The sequence below is a fragment of the Coccinella septempunctata genome, chromosome 5 (genome assembly GCF_907165205.1).
Source record: "Coccinella septempunctata chromosome 5, icCocSept1.1, whole genome shotgun sequence".
Lineage (NCBI taxonomy): Eukaryota > Metazoa > Arthropoda > Insecta > Coleoptera > Coccinellidae > Coccinella > Coccinella septempunctata.
In genome coordinates, this window is record NC_058193.1 from 21,216,440 (window position 1) to 21,237,441 (window position 21,002).

The following is a 21,002-nucleotide window of genomic DNA, read 5'->3' on the forward strand; positions in this document are numbered from 1 at the left end:
GTAATGATGTAGTAAGTAATTAAATAGCCGTTTTATTACTGACCTACCTCTAGTCATAATAAAGCGAGACCCTATCTCGCGTCTATCTACTTTTAGAACGACTGTACATGAACTAGACTGCCAAGAAATGAATGTAAGGAGATATATCATCATTCAAGTCCTTTCAAACCGGGAAATTTCAAAGACGAAGAGGAAAAATTCGCATCTGAAAAAAGACAACGAAAATAATTGACGAATCGGCTAGAGCAAGATGCATAGACTGAAAACAGGCTTCAGGTCACTAGACAAAGACTTTCGTAGAGCGAGAAAGGACGTTTTCGAACCTATGAAATTAATACGTTAGAAAAGAATACAAAGAGAATTCGAACAGAGACGACACAACCTTCAGAGTATTTGGGAAACGAGTTGAATTGCCATGCTTGTAGAGAACGAGAGAGAGGAAAGATGTAGGGATGCACGCTGATCTAGTAAGCCGAGAGAAGGGAAAATGCAAGTGCATACAAGCGCCGATAGGCGTCGTACTTGTTGCATCGAATATTATGACGTTACTACAGTTGTGATACAGACCACCATTCATACAGCACATTCATACTGCAAAATTTTAAAACAACTCAACGTGCTACCCGGTCTGGACAATGTAACTAATCAAGGCAAGTAGGTTGAATCTGTTGATTTCTTGTGCATTTTAACCTTACGTACCCTATTTTTTCGCAGATATCGCAGGAAAAATGGCAAAGAGACACCGAAACCGACTTTGAACATGAAGAAACCTCACGAATGTTCGCCGGACACGAACTTTTTTACCCGTCAAGTGATCTAATTTTGTTCAGTGACTTTTTTTCTCAATTAACTAGGATAATTAGTGCTTTTTTCTGTGACATTCAAGGATTTAAGTGACCGAACTCTACTTACTTGTGTTTTTTGACTTTGAGTGCGCTTCTCGATCGACACCTGGATTTATTTATGTAAAATTTGGTGTAATGAATTTTAAGCGATGGGTAATCGGGATTTCGGTAGACAAAAAGGTGTAATTACTAACATACTGCCAGTAAAAAATGGCGGAATGCTCCTATTCGCGATGTGTACAACAGAAACGAAATATTAGAAGAGAACTGCAAAGATGGACAAAAACCATGGTTCACATCGTTGGTAAGTCTGAAAATCAATATTCCTAATAACGGCCAGCTTTTCGCCTCAAGTCTTTCCCCCTGTTTCGGCACCAATTCGCCGCTGCCGAGAGCGGACCCCACACTGACCTGTTGCCTGCCGAATTTTCAAATTTTCTCATCAAATCAAACTGATCGCATCCCCTCCCCTGATGTTTTATTCACTCGCAGCCGACGATTCGGAAATTTTGAACGCCGTGCGTCTGCCGGAAATTCGGGCTTTTCTTTCCCGTTATCCTTGCTGCATTTAATGATTTTTAAGATGCACTTTTTTCGATGCGTCGTGGACCCAATTTTTCCACATCGCGCCGAATTATATTATTTCTGCAGCCTTTATTTTTCTGGAACTTTCCGGCTTCCTCTACGTTATGGATTTTCAATCAAAAACATCTCGCGAAAACGATGCGAGAGCGGATACCGTTAGTCTGGGATTAGCCGGGAGCTTCCATGGCCAACTAACAAGTTTTCACGAAAATTTTTCTATTCGTGTACAACTCGAAGGATCGGGATATCCTCGTTTCCATTGGAACACCGTCATTTAGGGTCTAATTCAGGCGCTGTAGGGATTCCCCAAAACAAATTGAATTAGGCCTATCGTTTCAGCTAACGACGTTAACACAATATCGATTCGGTTCTAAAATTAAACCTGTATTCTTAATTATCAGTTTGCAGTGAACATATTTCAAGCAAAATTTCGATTAAAATTGCTTCAAGTAGAATGAAAAAATTTGCCAATTGGGAAACGCAGTTTTATGAAAATTTGTGAATGTAAGTGAAGGTTTCATTCGAAGAACGAATTATTTTCGATCCAAATTTTGGTCCTTTTGTTGCATACCTCAACTAATTGTCAGTTCAACATTCTCCCTTCGATTGATTCTCATCCAACAAAATATCCTCGAAAGTATATCTAAATTTTTCAGTGTTTGGAAACAATTGATGGCTAAATAAGATGTAATTTCAAGAAGTTGAATAGAAAAAATTTATTCCGTTACCCTATTATTATTCGCTTTTGATCTGTACGAAAATATTGAATAGTGTATATGAATAAATTAATAAGTACATATATAAATTTAAAAAAAACGCATCTGATATTGCCTGAAAAATTCTTTAAATTTTGCTTCAATGTCGGGATGAACTGATATTCAATATAAACCACCTTAGCAATTCAATAAAACAATTGAATAAATAATACTTATCTCTAGCTCTCAACACAAATTATCCATTTTTCAATAACCAATTTTTCTTCTCAACTAAATCATACCCAGAAAATTTGCTGAAAATCTTATTGAAAAAATAAGCGAAATCGACTATTGTCTTTATATTTTAACCTCTACATACGAGTCTACATTACCTATACCTCGATACCTACATATTGAATTTATAATAAATAGTTATGCTTTTTCAGTTTACTATGAAAATGGGGATTTAATTTCATAAGAATTGAACTGATTCTGATAACTAATAACATTTTAAATTCCGTACAGAATGTTTTACAAGAATAAGATATTTTCAGTGATATTCTTTCGTAACATATTCTTTTTAATAATTTCTCATTGTTTAACTGAAATAATTGATGGTGAAAAATTTGTAGTAGGATGTCTCGTAAGATGAATTAGGCTGCTTCCAGGGCTGCATGCTTCCACAATTTTGGCTTATACTGCCAAACATTGAGCAGGATCACTTTTTAATCAATCCTGAATAGAAGCAGACCTCATTTTTTCCCGCAATTCTTTTCAGTCTGAAACTAATAATCACTAAGTATTTCAATGATCAACAAATTCCCACATTTTCTCCTATATACAGGGTGAGTCTTTAACTCGTACAAATATTTTAACAGTAGATTCTTGAGTTCAAAAGAAACGCGAGAAGAAACGCTTTTTCCTATACCATTTCTCCGTTTCGGTCCTGATAAAAAGATATAGCCATTTTGAATTTGTATGATGAGCTGTGCCACTCCGGGAAAAACCTTCAGTATAATTTGCTAAATCTGTGACACTTCACATCTATGTGGATCTTTCAAAAAGAGTTGCATTAGGTCAAATATTCAAATTTCACAGATATTTTTATTTTTTTACATCAAATAACTCGAAAACTGCGCATTATACGGCAAAATACGAAGAATGCTTTATTTTACAAAACGTTCAAATATTCATTGCATAGCATCCAACCGATCATCCAACTTAGTTTCAGGAGTTGGGTTCTTTGAATTTTTGGTATTTTTATGATATAATGATCATAATGAGAAAACTATATAAGACGTGGGTGATATCCTGTGTTCGAAAAAGATTCATCAAATAAATGAAAAACTATATTCCGAAGTTCCTTGCATTCGATAAATCCGTTCGTGAGATAAAACTGAAAATTAATTTTTTATGATTTTTTCAACAGCCTCTTTCTTTTGAACCGAGCTGATTCGGAAAAACTGGTAAAGGAAAAAAGTGTTTCTTTCGAGCTCAAGAATCTATTGTTAAAATATTTGTATAAGTTAAAGACTCGACCTGTATTTAGTAGGTATTTAGATAAACAAAATTCAAGATATTTATTGTCCTTGACGGAAAAAATGATACATTGCGAAAATCGAATCACAAATAATATATCGAGAAGGTATCCATATGGAATACAATATAAAAATTGAAAATTTTTAAATAATAACTAATTTTCATCCCATTTCAAGGATAGTATAGTGACCTCGTTAGTGATTGTCTTGTTTTAATTTGATAGATTTGGTTAGTTCCTGCACAAAATATGAAATATGTTATAAGTTATAATAATTATTGTCCCCATTTGCTCCTTTGTTTCTATCATTGAGTCCCCAAATACTTAAATGTTTCCCTACCGCGGTTCCTGCTGTTAAAGTAGAAATTGTGTATTATTATATTGTATTCTCTATATTATCTCGATATTATTTCTCTATATAAGTTAATCGAAGTTTAGCGTTTTTTTTTCTTTCCACGAAGAAAATCGTGTGAATCATTCCAGGAATCATTATTTTGTTATTATATTTTATTGAAGTCCAAATCAGGAATAAAATGTTTGGGTCGTGTCATGGAATTCTTCCTCTTAAAATTTTTGAACAACTAAATTCTCTTCGTGTAGAATGATTGAAGTTTCGAAAGTTAAATTTTTCAAATTCGATAATTACCATAAACCTATAATTGCTAATAAGGGATTTCTACCATCACTAATTCTCTGAATAAAATTGCACAAATTTACCTTGAAAATTCCAAATATTACACCACGATAGAAACCTACGTCGTAAGTTGAGGTTTCTCCATCAACAATTATTTCTACCGCCGGCAAAGGATCAATCAAGCGATTTATATGGTTGGTTCTTCATATAAAAAACAATTTTATTTATTCATTTTCGTTTTCCTAATTCATGATTTCGTCGAAAAATAACGATAATTATTATATATGATAGTACCGATGCTCATTTGAGTAATTTAGACCTAGGTCGGTATATCTGATGAAATAATTGATCGCTTATTATACGAAGGTCGTTGCGTCGTAGAGTACCGTTTCAAATTTGCTGCTGAAATAGCTAGTAACGTAGCTATCATTTCTTTTTTTAATTCACATCTATTACAATTATCCTTTCGAATCTAGCTGTGGAAAAATTCGACCTCCCAGAAATTTTCTTATTTGCAAGCATCACAAAAATAATTACATACTGTATTTGAAATGTCTCTGCCTTTACCGGAAATATTTCCTCATTGAAAAATATCGAAGATTACTTAATCTATACAATTTATCATGAGAATTGAGCTCGAAAATCATCTTCAGACTCAATAAATATATAATTTTCTACAACTCGGAACCGCTTTCATGTACATAAATGGTCACAACTTGTTTCAAATGTTACAAAGTAATATTCTTGGTAATATTATACTCACAAGAATTGTACGTACTTGCAATTGTGTATTTATTCTCCATCCTGTTGTCCATATTCTTCTCGATTTCTTTCAGTATGAAGAAAAAAAATAAGATAAATAATAAAAATATCCACCAATCATTTTTTCTACGGCTTTCGACATTTTGTTGAAAATGAAATAGCCTAATAAAGATATTTCAAGAAGTTTTAAGATTCATAGAAAGTTGAGAACGTACCTAATCTAAATGCTTTTCTCTGCTTTTTTGACAAAGCCTCAACCTAAGAAGTGTTAAGAACCAACGAAAATTCGAAAATTTTATTTCGTTGCTGATGACGTGCAAAGTACACTATTAATTTTTTTCAATATGGCAGCTGAGGAAAATGAAGTTTGAGAACGTTCTACGCCACAAAATCATCTCAAATTCCGCCATTATATCTGTTAGGCCATTCCGAATATGAGGCTTGACAAACAGACAGAGGAAATTCTGAATGTTTTTAATTTGGTGAAAAAATACCATAAATTTAGGGAAAGGAATGAAGAACCAATTATTTTATTCATGAGTATAGTTCCCCTTCTAATTATGATCTTTTGTAATAAAAAAAAGATTAATTTCAAGATAAGCCAGATCATAATAATTTAGATCTCCAAAAATGCCTTCAAATTCTATATCGAAATTTTGTTGGTGGTGGTTTTCTTTGCTTTACATATCCGTTACAGGTGTTTCAAAAATAAGTTACTTTTGTACGGCGACCGCAGAAACTATGCTTCTCAAACTCTTTGAGGTTTGAAATTGAAGTGCATCCTATAAGTGTAGTTCCTATTTCATTGGCTACCGTTTATCACTTCAATAAAAACTCCGAGACATACTCGTTGACGAACTGTCTCACTTATTTCTATGAAAGTACCAATTCAAGTTTCGTATTAGAATGTCAAGGTTTACTCTTGTTCACCTACCTAACACAGTGTATGATTTGTAAGTAGGTATGAGTCTACAACTGGCCTTCTATATATGCTGTATACCTATAAGACAACTATGGATCGTGCTTCTGAGATTTCACATACCTCATACCTCTAAATAGTGATCCAATGTATATTTCGAATAAGAATATGTACTTTTATTATACCTAACTTATAAAAAATTTTTTTTACTGAGAATTGATTTGAAATTACACCCTATTCAGTCAAAAATGATCGACATCTCGGGTAGCTGTGGAAAATCGAATTTACGTTGCTAATAGCCCAAAGAGTAGGATTTTGAGTTGGGATTCAGGTTAGTACTGGGTGGGAATAAACACTGACCTATAGATACACCAATAATATCGAGAATAATATAAGTCTATGCGCTGATCGAAGATATCTTGAATATTGTTCTTTTGCTTATATTTTTGGTTCAATGAAACAAATTCAGAAAATATTTGTATCAATTATAAAAGCTGATTCTTTCGATCTCAATTTTTGTATTTGAAGAAGTTTTTTCGAGCACTAATACTAATAATAATTTCAGATATTATAATAGATCTTTTATGACCAGTTTATGTGCGTCTGTATTCTCATGGCCTACTAGGATGTCATTGATTCTTGAATGGACTATACAATAGATATTTTCATACTACATTTTGAAAAAATAAATGAAATGTACAATGTTAATATTTATAAGAAGTGTGAGAGAGGAATGAATGGATATCAAAACGATAGTAGCAATGAATGTCTTTATTGATATAAAATATAGGTACAAAGATCGAGCAATTTCACTCAGAAATCAGAGCGAGATTCACTGCGTAAAACACTGAGATGACTTATTATTTACGCTTCACCTGACCCCATCTCAGACGACTTGTCTGAAATCTTGATGATAAAAGGAGCGGAAATTATACAAATCTGATGAGTTCATAGTACTATAAAGTTTGCCGCTTGAATCTATCGAACTGGGTTCGTGAGTTAATATTTATTCATTATTACTGTCTCTGAACTCGTGTTATTAAACTAGTAAGATCCCGAAAAACTAATAAAAAACAACATATTCTCCATTTTTCTTCAAAGACTATTGCAAGCTCTATTAAATATACACAGAGTGAGTAAAAGTACTCACAGAATTAATACCTTTAATATTTTCTATTTTGCAGAATAGTACTCGAACAGGTCAATTTTTATTTCAAAATACGCAACTTTTCATTTACCTGTAATGGACGAGTTCAGGAACGTTTGCCAACTTTGTAAAAAATAGAAAAAACCATTTCAATGGAAACGTATTTTTTTTTAATTATATTTGTGCCTTTAGGTTGCTTTCATCATTTTACAATCCTTGGAATGTCCTCGGCTCTCAAATCCAAGTAATATAAAAGAAAATTTTTATTGAATTTTCAAGGTGAGTTCTGAAATTACTCAGGCGTTTTTTTCGTGTTTCGTGCATTATATTTATGGCTTCATCCACGGGCTAATAATTCATTTATTGTTAGACTATGGTTTCATCACAGAACACATTAGTAGTTGAGGCGTTTTAATAATAATAATATTATTATTATATTGTGATGAAACCATAGTCTAGTCTGCGTTACTTTTTACTCACTCTGTATAGAAATGAGAAAAAAATCAGTGATGAGTGGCAACGATCCTCTCTGGTGTTCCAACGTTCAAAGTTCAGAATGGAGGAATAACACATAAAAAAATGATTATGACTGATCCATTGAAGCTGGATGAGTATATAATATGATATGCAGGACACACAGGCTGAGATACAAGCTGTCCGTAAATTGCCGATGAATTACTTCAGAAATGACAGTATTGGCTCAAATTAGGAAGGAAGGATGCATAGAAAATCTGAAATAAGTATTTTCATGTTTTCGTTACTTAAAATTATACTGGAAATAGATGTCAACTTAGGTTTCGCAAATTGCTCAATAAATTATCATATTTCCAGGATATATTGAAAAATTCTTAGCCTACTATAGAACCAAACAAAATTTCAATGTCAAAATATTTTATTACTCAACATATTGTTGTCCTCTTAATTGGATAAATTTACTTATTACAGCGAACCTGCAACGTCTCTAGACCTTTCAAAAAAAATGTTTCTTCTTGCTCTGTAAACCAGACCTCCACAGCTTTTATTACCTCCTAGTTAAAAGAAAATGTACGACCTTTTAAACATTTTTCAATTTAGGAAGGAGATGATAGTTGGATGGAGTCAAATCGGCTGAATAAGGGGGGGTGTTCTGTAGTTATCCAAACCCTAAGTCACGAATTTTCCGCATAGAAACATGAGATTTGTGTGCAGGGGTGTTGTCCTGCAAAAACAAAACACCTTTGGATAGCTTTCCGCGTCTTTTCTCTTTAATTTTCTCCCGTAGAGTGTCGAATAGTAATCTCCGGTTATTGTTCTACCCTTATCCAAAAAATCAATCATGATTACTTCATGGCAATCCCAAAAAACTGAAAAAAGAACTTTTCCATCGATTGTTGCTTTGTTTCTGGATCGTAGAAATATACCCAAGTCTCATCCAGAGCAACAATTCGGTTTAAGAAGTCTACATCGTTTTCAAATCGAGCACAAATCGAACGCGATGCTTCTACCCTTGCACGCTTTTAGTCAATATTCAAACATTTGGGTATCCATTTTGCAGCAATTTTTCTCATGTCCAAATTGACGTGAACTATATAATGAACGCGTTCGTATGAAATATTCAGTGCTTCGGATATCCGTTTCAGGCCAATTCGACGGTCTGATAAAATCATGTCATGAACTGCATCGATATTTTCGGGGACTGACACAGAAACTGGCCTTCCCGATCGGTCATCATCTTCAATGGAAAATTTACCTCTTTTGAAGCTTGCAGTCCAATTTTTCACGGTCGCATACGAAGGACATTGATTACCAAGGGTATTAAGCATATATTCGTAAATCTGCTTACCTCTTACTGCCAATTCACAATGATGTTAATGGTTATGGTAATGTTAGCGGTGAGCTACAATGTAAACGCTTAAATAATAATAAATAATAGAGCTACTATGATACTCTTCACATCAATGTTAATGTCAAGCGTAATGTTAATGATAATGATAAATATTTCTTAAATTTATTATTATTTAAGCGTTAACATCGTAGCTCACTTTTAACATTACCATTACCATGAACATCATTGTGAATTGGCAGTTACCCTTTTAAATACAGGTATCTACTTGATGATGGCTCGATACTCCAATTTTTCGATTTTCACAATTTCGGTGGACATCTTCTTTCTTTTAATTTATTGCGTAACTCTGGTTTACTTTTTGGCCTGAAACTTCACACTGACACTTCTAATGAGTTATTGTTCGTTGCTAGTAACTCAATATTTTTTTATGCCTGGAACTGGTCTAGGCTAACAAGATATCAATACATCCTCGTATATTTGGATTTCCCATGTAATAATATATGACTTCAGCGATATGCTGAAGCCTTCCTTTGTTATTTGTGTTATTCTTCATTCAGGATGGTCAGAAAAACATAGGCTACTTGCCTATAGGTGACGACCAATTTCGTTTTGTTGTCGTCGTCTTGAGTATATTGTACTATTTCTTTCGAGATTTTGAATGTGTGTACAGAACTGTATCTTTAATTCATAACTTTGTTCTTAAAATGTCTCTCAATTCTGCTTATTTTGTAAAAATAAGTTTGAACCTCGGTTTGAACGAAACTTCTCATATTAGATAAATCGATAATATCTTATATTCATATACTAGTTTATTCGGAGTTGGAAATTTATTACTGACTTTTAATGGAAAAAAAAACTTGAAAAGAAAACGTGTTCTATAATTAGATGCTGGCGCACCCAAATAGTAAACTTTTCAAGGAGATATTCGAACACAAAAACATATCGAAAGGATGAAGTTTTCATACTGAAATGATCGTTGCTCATGGTCATACGATGAAAATTTTATTGTTTACTCCGACGTTGGATTTGATCGTTGGAAATCTGAAATGGGTATCCAATTTGAATATTGATGAATTGAATCTGATCTCCATCGAAGCGGAGGTGATTCTTGAGTCTTCGAAAAGTTGTAGATGCTGAAAGAAATAATTTACAACAATATTCACTTTTGTTCCATTTTGATTAACATTTCCAATAACTTTTTGTTCGAGTTTTCAAAGTCTGAATCGTTGATAATATCTTTTTATGAAAAGATAAGTATAGCAAGTGTTATACTAAATATTTTGAAATAAGTTAAGGTGGTTCTGGAGATACAATATTTATTGGCTCTTACTGTCTTCGTAGCTGAGATACAGGATGTTTAATGAATTTAGCTCGTTTCTTCCTAAGGCCATATCAGACGAACCATCCGGTATATTTTCTTCACATTTGGCAAACTTCTTTATTATTCAAAGGTAAAATGTATCATACAATAACCGCAAGGAAAATCCAGGTTCGGGTTTTACACAAATTTTCAACGTATAAAGTGAAGTTTTCAAAAACTTGGATACCTGAAAGTGATTTGAAGTGACTCTTAATGATTAATTAGAAAAATTATTATTTTAACATTACATAGTAATTTTTTATATACATAACTGATTCTCGAAATTCACATTGCTTGGATATTGTTATTGAATGTTTCAGTGGAAGAATTGAGATGAATTAGGTCTATTTAATTTTTGTTGAAAAAATTATGTACATACATGTTTTGAAAATGAAAAAAATGAACAAACATAAATAAAAAATTTAAAAAAAAACTACATAAACTGCTCGAAATGTCCTCCATTTTGATCTAAACATTTCCTTGTTCGTTTCAGAACATCTAAAATTGCTTTCCGAATCACATTCGAAATGTTCTTTATTTTCTGGCTATCTTCTTTTATTTTTATAATGAGCTGTATTGATCTTAGGGGAATATACTAGCGATTTCATGTAATCCAAGTCATAATAATCAATAGAATTGAAATCAGTGTATCTTGATTTATGTTTTTCTGTTCATTTTTTCATTTTGAAAACATATACATAATTGTTTCAACTAGAATGAAATCGACCTAATTCATCTGAATTTTTCCACTGAAACATTCAATAACAATATCCAAGCAATATCAAATTCAATTTTGATAATCAGTTTTGTGCATACAGGGCCTTAATTTTTTCTGGAAATGACGAGAGACTCGAGAGAGTAACTTAAAAATAAAAACTGAAATGGTTTGCAGCTATAAAATTGAAACCAAGGTAATGAGTAATTACTAAGTAATGTTAAAACAATTATGGATTCAATAGTTTTGATAATTTATCATTAAAAGTCACTTCAAACAACTCAGTTCTAAAAACTTTTACTTCAAAATTTTGTGCAGTAAAACTGTCTGCGCGAAAATTTGGAGAACCCATCTTAGTTTTTTGTGGTCTTTTCAAATATCGAAACAGATTTTCAAAATTTCGATTTACCAGGATGTTTTTCGAGAATCAAACGATTTATAATTTTTTGTTAACCCGGATCTGGATGTTCCTTGGGGTTATTGCATGATCAATTTGAGCTTTGAATAAGAAACACGTCTGCCAAATATGAGGAAAATATACCGGGTGGTTCGTCTGATATGGCCTCAGGAATAAACGAGCAAAATTCATAAAACATCCTGTATCTCGGTGCCACGTATCCGCCTGTATTTCCGTTTCCCAGTGAAACACCCTGTATAATTCGGTTCTGGCGACCAACAGAGCCGCTGTTTCGTTTCCAATGGTTCACTCTGAATTTTTCGTTATTCGTAAAGTCAGCCCTCTTTCTAACAGTTTGCCGAACAATTTTCTCGCTCTATAATTGCTTTGTTTGTTCTGCGTGAACTATCATTCCCCTTCTAGATAAAAAGTGTTAATAATGCTTTTTCATAATATCTTTTTGATGCCAAATAATTCAGTTTACCTTCACTCACCTGAATATGCTACTGTGATACCGAAACTCGTTTAATTATTCATTTTCATCATAATCGACTACATCCATACATTATTCCGAATAGGATTCAGCAAGATTCGTTCTGGAGTTTCTTGATGTCTGATTCTCAGAGTAGATTCATTATTGGAAATAATGAGCTGAAATATATTTATGTCGAAAGTCAATATGACATTAGCAATCCAATTCCTAAAACGAAAACATCGATCAGATTAAATCCCACGGTTTTAAGATGAACTTAAATCGACAGCGAATCTGATTTAAGAGGTGTCTGGCTATCGCAATATCGAAATATGTGTCAACGGAGGACGTAATGGAAATCTCTGCACTCCGTCTGTGATCTAGATTGAATCCGTCTCGATTACCTTATGTGCAATCCGTGTATCATAATGTGAATACATAAAATGGGCAGTGTAAATAACGGCCGTATTATCATGTAAATGTCAATGTAACTGCGAGCTATATTTGTGTTACGACGGCTGGCACTGGAGACGCAGCAGCAAGGTTTGCAAAGTTCATCCATAGAGTATATAAAACATCATTTATTTCTCTTACTCTTCGATAGCAGCGGCCATGCGCGATAATGAACTTGTACCAGTGCACATCGCATGGTTGTGCCTTGGAATACAATTCAGATCATTGTCAAACGAGGCAAACAACGTCGAAGATAATTTCTAGAGAATCGATTGTAACGTTAGATGTTTCGGATTCTTTAGTGATTTCTCCGTATCAGGTGCCTTCCTCTCGTACATGGCAGCCTGAATGTTTCTCACCTGATTCCATCCACGGAAATTATTGGATTCCGTTGAATCATGATCATCTGCTCAAATTATCGGTGCTCGTATAGTGATTCGAGCATTATCAGCATCGCGGCATTATTCTACTCTCGCAATATAGTAGAATTTCAGACATTGCGTGAAGTAAAACCGCATGTTGCTGGTCCAATAATTTCGGTTCAATCGATCATCAGAACCTGATCCGTAATTTTGTTCGAAATATGTATGGAGTGATTTTTTGTACCAATTTGTTTGTAATTCTTCTCATTTCTCGATACGGATCAAATGAGAGAATATAGAGTGTGCTATGAATTACTGGTTTTGATAGGGAAATTACTATACAGAGTGGACCACTGAAAACGAAACAGCGTCTATGAGGGTCGGTAGTACCGAATTATGTATATGTATATAAACTCTCGGACACGTCGGGTTTTGATTCCAGGGGGTCACTTCTAAATTCAAAATCAAAATCAAAATCGTATCTACTCAACCCTAAGTGTTACAACCCCAACCCCTATATTTTGAATAGGGAAGATGGGGTAAGTGATACCTCATTCGAAAGGCGTTCATATTCTGTGTTCAGCATTTTTTTTTCATTGAATGGATTCGTTTTTCAAATATTCAAATTTGAATTTTGTACAGAATAATAGGTCATTTCGTTAAACAAACATGCTGTGTGAATCAATCAATTTTCACTAATTCATTCTATGGTTTCGTAGATTATCGTTAACTTTTCCTGTTTGTTTTATTTATCAACAAATAAAATAAAATTATTTATTCATTGGCAGACAGAATTCAAATTTTTTCTTTCTTGTTCGAAAATAACTATATGTATTTAGTTATTACTATATATACGCACTAAGTATACTTAGTGCGGGAGCCTTACATTAGGTTTGTCATCGAAATTTTAGAATAAATGAGTGAAAATCAACGTTGTTTAAAATTTAAACATGAATATTTCGAAAACGGATGGATTAAATTGAAAAAATATAAATATATTGAACACAGAATAGCCTTTCAAATGAGGAATAATATGATAATATAATTTCTTACTCATTTTGCCTGTTAGAAGTATAGGGGTTTGGGTTGTAACACTAACGGTTGAAACGATACTCTGACTCGAACAAATATTTTTACAGTAGATTCTTGAGGTCAATAGAAACACTTTTTTCCCTTACCATTTTATCCCAATCGGTTCGGTTTAAAAGATACAGGCTGTTGAAGAACAATATCTCAATATCAGTTTTATCGAATGGAATGAATTTCGGAATATATTTCGGACGATATTTAATGATTATTTTAACGTTTTGTAAAATAAAAGCATTCTTTATATTTTCTCGTATAATGTGCCGTTTTCTGGTGATTTGATGTTCAAAAATTAATAAGTATCTGTGAAATTTGAAAAATTTGATACTTTGGCTGAATACAACTCTGTTTAATTTAAAAGATCCACACATGCATGTGTAGTGTCACAGATACCTATAGCTAGTTATTCTGAAAGTAATTTTATTTTATTATGAAAATTTAAAATGGCTATATATTTTTATCAGGGCCGAATCAGAAAAAATGGTATAGAAAAAAGTGTTTTTTCGACCTCAAGAATCTACTGTTAAAATATTTGTACGAGTCAAAGACCCACCCTGTACACGTGAAACTTTCAACAATTTTGGGAACTGTTCAACGTCATAGTTTAGGATAGCTAATGTTCAAAAGGCTAGCTATCATAGAGTCGGCAGAAATAACGTATTCCAAAACACCAAAAAAAATAAATAAAAAAGAATATAATGAACTTGAAATTAATTTCCTGCGCAGATTTTTCCCGACTCAAATCGAAGAAACCACCTTCAAGACGCGGACATTCTCGACAGACGTTCACAAAAATGCTGTATCACCTCGAGCTCGAAGTTTCACAACCATTTCAATCCATAAAGAAATGGTTGAATAGTTTGAGGATATAATTCACGCTGAACGCGTCCCTGAATAGAATACCAAGCGGGGATTCGAATTTGAATTCGGAGTCATTTTGTTTTAATACATTCACCAGTTCTTGGTTTGCTTCTAATTCAAGGTCTTCTAAGTCAGGCTATTTGAAATGTTGAGCCAATGACGAAGAGCGATGGCGTGCATTCCTAAGCAGGCCATGAGTAATCTACCGAATTTTATTATGGTGGGATAAGCATCATGTTACCATTGGCCCACATGAAAAACCAGTTTAGGATAGTTGAATAGTTTCGTTAGACCCTATGATATTTCGTTTTGGAAGTCGGCCGTGAGCGGAAGAGGACAGACGCATTGTTCTGTCCTCTTTTCGGCTATGATTCAGTCGGTGCAGCTGGTAGAAAACGAAGAGCGACGGAACTTTGGTTTCAATTATCAAATTTTATTCTATCATCGTCGACGATGGCCTTGTATTATTTTAGGATACGGTTTTGTGACGTTCAATTTGATACCCAAATTGATAATGCGCTCTGCGGAATGTCTTTCGTTATTCAACACCAAAATCCGTTTGACCTTCCTGCATTACTGATTGGGTAATGTAATGGAGGCGGAAAAATTATTGTTGTTGAATTTATGTATGTATGTTTATTCATGGAAAGGAGGAACCGATAGGATTATACAGAGGGTCCACGGTCGGTGGCCTATTAGATGTTTGCAGATCATAGGATTGTTCTGAAAATATTTGATATACCCGACTAAAATATTTTCAATGTTCCGACGTGGCCGATCATACGGAAAAATACTGCAAATTTCGTTGTTTCCTTTGGGACACCCTATTTATTATAACTTTTTTCGATCCCCTATGCCCATCTGAGTATTTTTCTGTAGTACTTCCCTATCCCAAGGAAGTCCTGGCAGAGCAATGCAATCATCGTTATTAGGCATAGGACAACGTCGAAAGACGTTTTAGTTTTAAACCTAATATATACAGAGTGAGTCTTTGACTCTTACAAATATCTCAACAGTAGATTATTGAAGACGAAAGAAACACTTTTTTTCCTTCCAGTTGTTCATTTATTCGATGATTTTTTTTCGAATATAAGATATCACCCAGTTTTCTCATTATGACTATGACGTACCATAAAAATATCAAAAATTCAAAGAACCCAACTCTTAAAACTAAGTTGGATGCTACCGAATGAATATTTGAACGTTTTGTAACTTGCGCCATTTTCGAGTAATTTGATGTTCAAAAATTAAAAAATCTGTGAAAGTCGAAAAATTGAGTAGTTTGACCTAATGGGTAGTGTCACAGATTCAGATTGCAGCTAGTAGCAGTTACTCTGGAGGTAATTTTGTTTTTCCAGAGGTGGCACAGTTAATTATGAAAACTTTAAATAGCTATATCTTTTATCAAGGCCGAATCGGAAAAATGGTATAAGTAAAATTTGACCTCAAGAATCTACTGTTAACATGTTTGTACGAGTCAAAGACTCACCTGTATAGATACTTCCCTATCTCTATTCCTGATGGAGATTAAAGGTATTAAGTAGGCATAGAAAGGACATTTCAAATTTTAGGAAGTTGAAATTTTGTAAACTCGTCAATGAAATCCTGAAGATGAGGTTAGTGAAAAAAAATTTTGTTCGTGATATACAGAATGTTCCAAAATTCGTCGTCTTATTACTCGATACAAATACTGATATTTTCAGAGAACTTTCGAACTTGGCATGAAACGTTATTACGGAAGAACTGTTTTTCAAAAGAGAATCAAATTTGGAATTCGATAAGATTACTAATATCTAACTAATATAGCGTCAATTTTATCATCCTTTCAACTTACTCTCCTTGCATGATACACTCGGAAAAAACTTTTTCATTCCTCTTTTTGCTAGGGAATTTTTTACTATAATTTTACCATTTTCAATTTTTTCATTATATTATTATTAAAAATAGCATTGCTGTTTGGACAGAAATTTTACGTCCATTGAAGTTACCTAGATAACAAGCATTTGGTTTTATTATAGTTAATATTTTTCGTGAATAAAGTTAGATATTAATTAATGTATTCTAATTAAAAACGAATTGAGCATTCAGAATATAGATATATATGAGTAACCTTTTTCTAAGTAAATTTTGACGCTTTCCTGAATGTAACAAAGTAGTATAGGATTCAAAAAACTTCAATAAGTATAGTTGAAATTGGAAAATTCGGAAACTGGTGATTAAATAAAAAAAAGAATTTTAAATTGAAAAGCAAACTTGTTTCAATAATATACTAGGAATCCTTTCGCCTATTTAAAAAAAAAAAACATTGAGTCAGCTTTACAAACATCGATGTTTTATTATTTCGAAACATATTATCCACAAGTAGTATTATTTCACTGTCGAAATTGTACTTACTTACTTTATTTCATCATGAACTTTTATTAATCGATAACTGATCTTACCATCTTATCGAAGATAGCCGAATTCACTTTCGGAGGAATTATTCACCTGCTGGTGTTGTTTTGACATAGTTATGTTATGTTCCTTCGATACATATCGAAGAGAATAACGAGGGGAATACAAAGGGGTTTCTGTAATTTATTTCAATTGTTATTCATACTATTTAACGGTGACTCATTATAGCCTTGTACCTTCATGATTTCAGATTCGATACAAATAGTTACTTATTCAATATTCTTGGTCATGGATTTCGGTTAGGAATTTTGTGATAAAGTCTTGGTAAAAAAACTTCCTGAAGTTGTTCAATCACCTTATACTTATATGTATTTTGATAAGTTCGATTCAAATTTAATGATTTCAGCACAATATACTCATGATGTCTTTTCATTATTTTATTGCGCCATAAAAAGGATTTTTCAGGCACGTACCTACTTCCTCTGAGATGAAAGCCAAATTTGGAAAATGGTAAACAAAATTGTCTCATTGATGGAGGGAAAGACGACGTTGATATATACAAGTTTTCTTCATAACGAAGTTCTTTTCCCTTTTCTCGATTCTATTCCCAATTTCTTCTTTTCATAATCGTCGCATAAATAAGATATCAACAAAGATGAAAATAGGTCGAAAATAGATAAACAAATAAACCATCTGACACTTCAGTGCATTTCCCCTTATCTATACAGATCCTAATTTTTTCAATTTTCGATCTAAACAATATGTGACAATTTCGCTAATACCTATATCTTACGTAAGTCACTCATCTTCTTTCCTAATTTTTCCACTACCTAAAGCAATTTGGCTGATTTCATATGTTTTTATGCTGTTGATGGAATGAAAATCGCCCAAATTTTATCGCAACCACTCGAGATAAATTCGCATGGCAACTGCATTTTTAAGCTTCTAGACCAGTGGTGATAAAAAACGAACGCATGATACTTTTTATCGTTATCATAATGTGGCATTGTATGCAACGACTCTAGTTCCCTAATTTTTAGGGAATAAGACCATTACTATTCAATGCATCGATTGCTGATTGAATTGCAAGGTCCACATAATGCCATCAAAATAGGACAGTAGTTAGCATGCAAGTAAATGCTAAGTACCAGTAGCTGGTAAACCGCATATTTGCGAGTTAAATTGCCTACAGTTCACTTCATGATATTTTCTCAACTTACGGAGTACAAAGGGACCAACAGATCTAGTTGCAGACTTGCGCCTCACTTGCATTTCTTAACTAAAATTGCAATATAGTCTACCATACAGAATGTTGCGGAAATCAAAATGGTCATGAGAGGAATATAAAAATCTTGGTCAAGTATTTAAAAAATAATAGACATTAAAAAAAATCGAGAAAATCTATAAGTATCCTGTGACGATTTTTTCACTCTGGTTGAGGGGTCTTAATTTTCGCCCAGCTGATAGTACTGGGAAAAAAAAACTGTGCGAGTTTGGCAAGTAAATTTGAAAGATGGCGAATTTCATAAGGTATGACACTTGTTGAATTACATTTTTCTTAAATGGTGAACAGTGAACACCCAGTTTCGAACAAATTTTTTTAACCTCAAAATAATGCTAGTGTAATCAAGGCTTTCCCCAAGGCCGTTTCTAGTTTGTGTTTGTGCGAGACAGATTATGACGCTTAGGCGGCAGTGACCTTGAAAGTTCTTTTACGAAGAATCAGTGAGACATAATTACGCCAATTATTCGCGTACGCACACACAATACACATAAGTATGTTATGGTCCTTCGTATGGATAGGGCGATCTGGTTTTCTGTCGTGGCCAGCTAATTCACTTGACTTTAATCCGTTAGATTTCTTACTGGGGTTCTGATTTGAGTAATTTACTAATTTGAGCCATTATAAATAACGTAGAAGGCAAGGTATCATTGTAGTTGTTCTCATAGATACTGATACTTCAGCGATTTTGAACACATTTGAATTCAGTTTCAAAAATGACATGACACTACTGAATATCCAGTCCGAACTTTCTCCACCATATTACTACAATCTTTTAAATCCATCTCCAATGGACGATTGGTTTTGTTATGGCCTAAAACTTTTTGAGGTTTCAATTGCTAGTCTTATTAGGAATATGCAGTTATTTAAGTCCTGAAATGTGTATATTATATGTTATGTAAGCTCGACAGCTTTAAGCTAGTTGATACATTTTGAAGTCGTATATTGGAAATGCACACGTGAACTCATTGATAATTGAAAACACGTGTATGATTTTTCAACAAGAAACCTTTTATCTGTTTATCTATTGGATTACATCCAGTTACCGCTTATCATAGCTTTATCCTTATTCGCCATCCATTCTAAACAGAAGCCTGGTTGGTGTTCTATCGGAATAAGGAAGAAAGAAATGTGCGGAAAAAATAACACTAGTTAATTCACACCATCAATCGTCTGAGGCTCTCACTATAGTCAATAGAAACAATAACCCCCATAAGAAAAAACAACAAATTCATTATCTAAAGTTTTTACGCATAATCTGCTCATGGCAATCTTATATCCAAGACCTCGAGAGCCATTGGTGATAACTTGAAACATATCACAGCTGACCTTGGGGACATATGAAGTGAAATAGTCAACGCCCGGTAGATAGATGGTGTTTCTGGAATTAGTTCACTTGAATCGTTATCCATGAAATAGCTCTGGAAGAAAGAATGATCTGATGGTACAGCCATAGTTGTCTGAGATTGCGCCATCGTAATTCACAGAAAAGGTCGTAAAAACCCCCTCCCTCCTAACTGTTTCTCTTCCAATAGCAGTAACAGTTGACATTAGAGAGGTAATACTGTTTTTGTACACTAACAGTTGGTTGATATTGTGATATTGATTTTATGGAAAAATGAAATAAAAAAATAATAACACTCTTGGTAAACCTAGATACCAAATAGAGAAAAAATTAATATTTTTGTCACCAGTTATACTACCACGGACTGTTTGGCATGAATCGAAAACACGTAATGTGGTTAAAACGAGAGATTGCAATTGAAACTTAGGGAGCTATTGTTATAACGAAACACTTGTAGAGGTTAAATAACAAGAAATTCATTTTTTAGTTCAATTATGGATTTTTATTAAGAATCGGTCACATTAATTCAATAAAATATTTGTTTTATGCCCGGTTTCTGAGCTCGGCCAGTAGTATAATTAGAGTTATTAGTTAATTTTGTATGACTTTCTACTGCCAATCAGATAACTCGTGGATTTCTAGAGAGTAATCCATTCACCATCCTTCCTCTAATCTTTCAATCATTACTGAAAATCTCAAACACTTACTCACCAAAGTGAGGTTAAATGCCTGTAAACAAGAACAAGAACGTCAAGTAGTACAGCACCGTCGACGGATTAACTTAATCTAAAGTAAACAGGCGAAAATATTTAGGTATTTCGGAATTTATTTGAATAACTCTTTGGGGGAGAGCCTGGATCAGAAAATATCACATAAAAGTTTCTTGGTCTTTAGAAACAACGAATGCAGATATTCAATAATACTTTGGAGTTAGATTTCAAGGTCAGGAAGTTTTTTTGAATGGGGAATATTCATTTTGCAGAATCTTATTCTTTGTGATAAACTAGGTACATTTCGTCTCTTATCTTATTGCCATAATATGAATGGTTGTGGAGATGTGGAGTGTTTTATGTTCAGAATTATTATGATGAAATTCTACACAAAAACTAGTGCGCACGTCTGTCATTCAGTAACAGGAAATGTAAAGAAGCATCGTAAACCTTAACGGCAAACAAAACAATTCAATTGATTCATTATCCATGGCTACTGTCGTGTGGCGTTCTACAGCTGCCTTATAGATTTAGACGAGAAAATCTATATTTTTCAAAAACCGACCATATACTATGTATAACCTCAATAAAGTATCTATATATATTTAAATTCAGC

At 33.4% G+C, this 21,002-nt stretch overlaps 1 protein-coding gene across 2 annotated transcripts in view; it reads left to right on the top strand.

Moving 5' to 3' along the window:
• Positions 1–460: 460 nt before the first annotated feature.
• Positions 461–21,002, top strand: part of LOC123314513 (mushroom body large-type Kenyon cell-specific protein 1) — a 125,056-nt gene continuing 104,514 nt past the window's right edge. For both annotated transcript variants that reach the window (XM_044899840.1, XM_044899841.1), the window contains exons 1-2: positions 461–654; positions 715–1,149. In XM_044899840.1, coding sequence (XP_044755775.1) covers positions 1,056–1,149 — 94 coding nt within the window. In that variant the 5' untranslated portion in view covers positions 461–654; positions 715–1,055. The remainder of the gene's footprint in view (positions 655–714; positions 1,150–21,002) is intronic.